The sequence below is a fragment of the Asparagus officinalis genome, chromosome 7 (assembly GCF_001876935.1).
Source record: "Asparagus officinalis chromosome 7, Aspof.V1, whole genome shotgun sequence".
Lineage (NCBI taxonomy): Eukaryota > Viridiplantae > Streptophyta > Magnoliopsida > Asparagales > Asparagaceae > Asparagus > Asparagus officinalis.
This window is the reverse complement of record NC_033800.1, coordinates 143,305,039-143,308,836: the sequence shown is the minus strand read 5'-3', so window position 1 is coordinate 143,308,836 and position 3,798 is coordinate 143,305,039. Positions and strand designations below refer to the sequence as shown.

Here is a 3,798-nt window from a genome sequence, read left to right as displayed (position 1 = left end):
TAGGCCACATCACTACCAAGTTGCTTGGAGCAACTTGGTATCAAGTTTCTCCATTTTTCTCATATATATATATATATAGAGAGAGAGAGAGAGAGAAATGGATATGCTTGGTACCAAACACAAATTTTTGTGCTTGGTAATGAGGTGACATATTCCCCTCCACTCATTGAAATCGGGACCCACATTCACATAGGTCGGGAAGTGGTTGGAAATTAAAATGAGTGGATGGGAATAGAACACCTCACTACCAAGCATAATATTTGTACTTGATACCAAGCGTACACATTTCTCTCATATGAGAAAAATGGGTATACTTGGTATCAAGCATAAAAAGTTATGCTTGGTAGTGAGGTGACATAATCCTCTCCACTCATTCAAATGGTTGCATAGCCTCATGCACTCCTCAACATATGTGAATGTGGTCCCCCATTTGAATGAGTGGATGGAAATGAGTCACCTCACTACCAAGCACAAAAAGTTGTGCTTGGTATCAAGTTCTTCCATATTGCTCATACACACACACATGACACGGATATATATATACATATATATGTGTGTATATATATACATATATATGTGTGTGTGTACATATATATATGTTATTTGGAACACCTTTCATAACTTATTTTCTATATGTATGTGTGTGTGCGCGCGTGCGTATATGTTATTTGGAAAATTTTCATAACTTCTTTTCCATGTAGCTTCTACCAACCTTTATCATGTAGACACAAATTAAAAGTCAGGTTATGCAATTAAGCCCATCAACCCCATTACTTAACAATGAGCCCTTAGAAACCTTAGGCCCACAACCTAAGGCCCAATAAAGCCTAAAAGGTCCAAAAGGCTCAAGTCCAAGCTCAAGTTTTTTCTCACCGAAGATTATTAGATTAATTAGTGCTCAGCTCAAACTCATGCTAAAATAAACATGCTCATGGCCAAGCCCAAACTATAATGCCACTTTCATTGTTGATATCTAGTATATTAAAAGTCATGTGCTTTACCCTGATTCACGCAGCGCTAAGGAGCTACCTATTAGATCCATAAGAGTCTGTCAAAACCAGTGTTTGGAAAAAGCTTTTTTGAAACTCGCTTCAAAACTTATTGAAGACTAAACACTTCAAAACTCAAGAATGAAGCTATTCATCTCATGAAGCTTACGCCTCATCGCTTAAAGCATAACTGAAGTGTGTGAAAAGGATTTAGTATTAATATTAAAATGCACCCATGTATCTTCAATATGATCATGTGAGTATAAATAAGATATAGATTTAATTCATGTAGCTTACTTTATTGTGATTTGTGTCTATACTTCACATATTTGATTCTTATTTATTAATCAGGACATGAATGTATCTATTTATAAATTATTATACCACTATATATTATGAGTACATAACATATACAAATTTTAAAATTAAAATGCTTAAACTCATAAGTCACTTTTGGGTAAAGTTTCAAACTTCTATATTTTGAAAAGTATATTTATTTGCACAATCATTAAGTAGCTCAGTGATAAGAGAATTTTTGGAGATCTAGAGATTATGGTTACATCTAGTATTCAAGGTTTATTAAAGGAAAGCATGAACACTAATTAATCTAATAGTCCTCCATAACATGAAAATTGGGCTTGGGCTTTTTATAGTTTTTTAGTTGTCAAGTGTGGATTGGGGCTAATCAGGCTAAAGCGTCATGTGGCGCTTTGATGGCGCATTTTGCAATTAGTACGTAGGAATCAAAGAATAAATGTGGAGTTGTGTAGGCGCCTAGATGAAGACTATACAAGCTGCCATGTAGGCTCCTCGATAGCGTCTATGCAATCTTCTATGCACACAGTTATGAAATACCCGTGTTGCTACATGTACAAATCTCGGAACTTTTGGACTTGATGCAAAAGTTGAAAATGTGTTTTTGTACAATCTAGACTAAACTGTTGGGGTTCTAAGATATTAATGTAGCATTGAACTATACTAGGATTGATATTGCTTGTTACAATAATTGGACAGACTCTTGGGCTACTAAATTAATGGTACAACAAAGGGTGATCTTTGGATTGCATAAATTAAACATGTATACATGGAAGCTAGGATAAATGAAGTAAATCAAGTGCCCAACCTTGAATTTGTTAATTACAAGGGACCTACTTCTCTATGCATCGAATTTTGAACCTTGGATCAATTTGTTTGCGATTTCACATGTTTTTATTGTATAAAGAAATAAATATAAAAAACATTTATATATTAGAAAATATTAATAAATTATGTGTTTAAATATCTACACGTTATATGTATTTTTAGTGTTTAAATAGTGAAGAATTATTAAACCATTTTTTTATTACTCTATGTTACATGATTGAATGCTTTGGCTCCGCCCTTGGTCTCTTGGCCTGTCTTTGGGGTCTATAAGAAGAGCTTAGAATCCAGGTTCAAAAGACAGAAATCCAAAGATTTCTGCAGATTATAATAGACTCATATGATATGGCGTATTCTAATAATCCAATGCTAGCCTATCAAGCTCGTTCGTGGAACCCGTCCGCACCTAAAGTAGCTCGTAGGAGTACTATGCTCGTTGTTCCTGACAGCATACTCCAGGCGTACAAATTTCAGTCATGAACGTTTCAAAATCTCCCCCTTTCACCAACTACTCCAACAGATCAATCCAACAACCACAACTTTAACACAACAATTATCAAGAACTATGATTATGACTGACCGATGAAAATCAAATTATCATCAAACAAATACAAGATCAATAATATTCAACTTCGTTCAGGCAACAAAATTGTAAAAAAAAAAGTCACCTTATTGACATCGAGATTGGGAGGCCAGTAGTGAAGGAACTTGAAGAAGTAATCGAACATATCTTCCCCCGATCCAAACTCCTTCGGTCCCAGCTTCGCACTCGAAGGCTTCTCCTCTTCTTTCCCCTTCATCTCGATCTCTGCCTCCTTCGTCGACTCATCGTCGACCTTCGGCTTCTTGGGGATCTCGTCCCGGTTCTCTTCCTCCTCTTCTCTGCCCCTCTTTGAAGCTAGGGTTTCGGGACCAGAAGAAGCTTCCATGCGTTCGGTCTTCTCTTCGATTGACTGGGGAGCTTCTGAAATTACTTCGGCCATGATTTAGGTTGGGCGACGAAGGAAGGGAAAATGGACCAGTCGAGTTCCCAAAACCCTAATTTTTAGGGTTTCACCGAATTTGGGGGTGATTTTATATCGAAGAAATTTTCAAAATGGGCTCATTCATTACTTTATTGGCTAAATACCCATATTGGTATTTTAATTCAACCCCATTTCCCAACAAGGTATTTTAATTAGGAAATTCGGCGATAAGACATTTTAATTGAATAAAAGTACCATTTAGGTCCTTTTTCTCGTCGGCGGCCACTTTTCCGGCGAAAACTCATCACGTGCGTTGCACGTGGGGGATTAATATGTGTTTAAGATGCTGATGTGGCTCTCTATTCTGACGTGGCAGGGAATTAACCTCTAAAAACCAATTCCCCCCAAAATAGGACATATTCCCCCTTTCGTTTTCAGAAATTGAGCGCGAGAGAGAGGGAGAAATAGAGAGTGAGCCATCATCGTTGAGGCAGTTGAAGGCAGAGATTTCAACTGATGGTGTTCCTTGGTGCATGCATTAGGTGATTTGCGGAGGACGACGAGTTGGTACGGGTTGACAGGAATGTGAAGGTTTGATTCTCATTATACCTATGAAATCTTTTGGTGGCTTTGAAGAGGATAAGTTAATCACGTATTTAGTTTGAGTTAAATGTAAGATTAACCTAAAATTTGTTGCATTTTGT

At 36.9% G+C, this 3,798-nt stretch overlaps 1 protein-coding gene across 1 annotated transcript in view; it reads right to left on the bottom strand.

Annotated features, from left to right (window-relative positions):
* The window catches only part of LOC109850556 (protein DCL, chloroplastic-like), an 8,118-nt gene extending 4,914 nt beyond the window's left edge, over positions 1-3,204 (bottom strand). Inside the window, exon 1 of the mRNA XM_020420581.1 lies at positions 2,798-3,204. Within this exon, the coding sequence (XP_020276170.1) occupies positions 2,798-3,112 (315 nt within the window). The 5' untranslated portion in view covers positions 3,113-3,204. The remainder of the gene's footprint in view (positions 1-2,797) is intronic.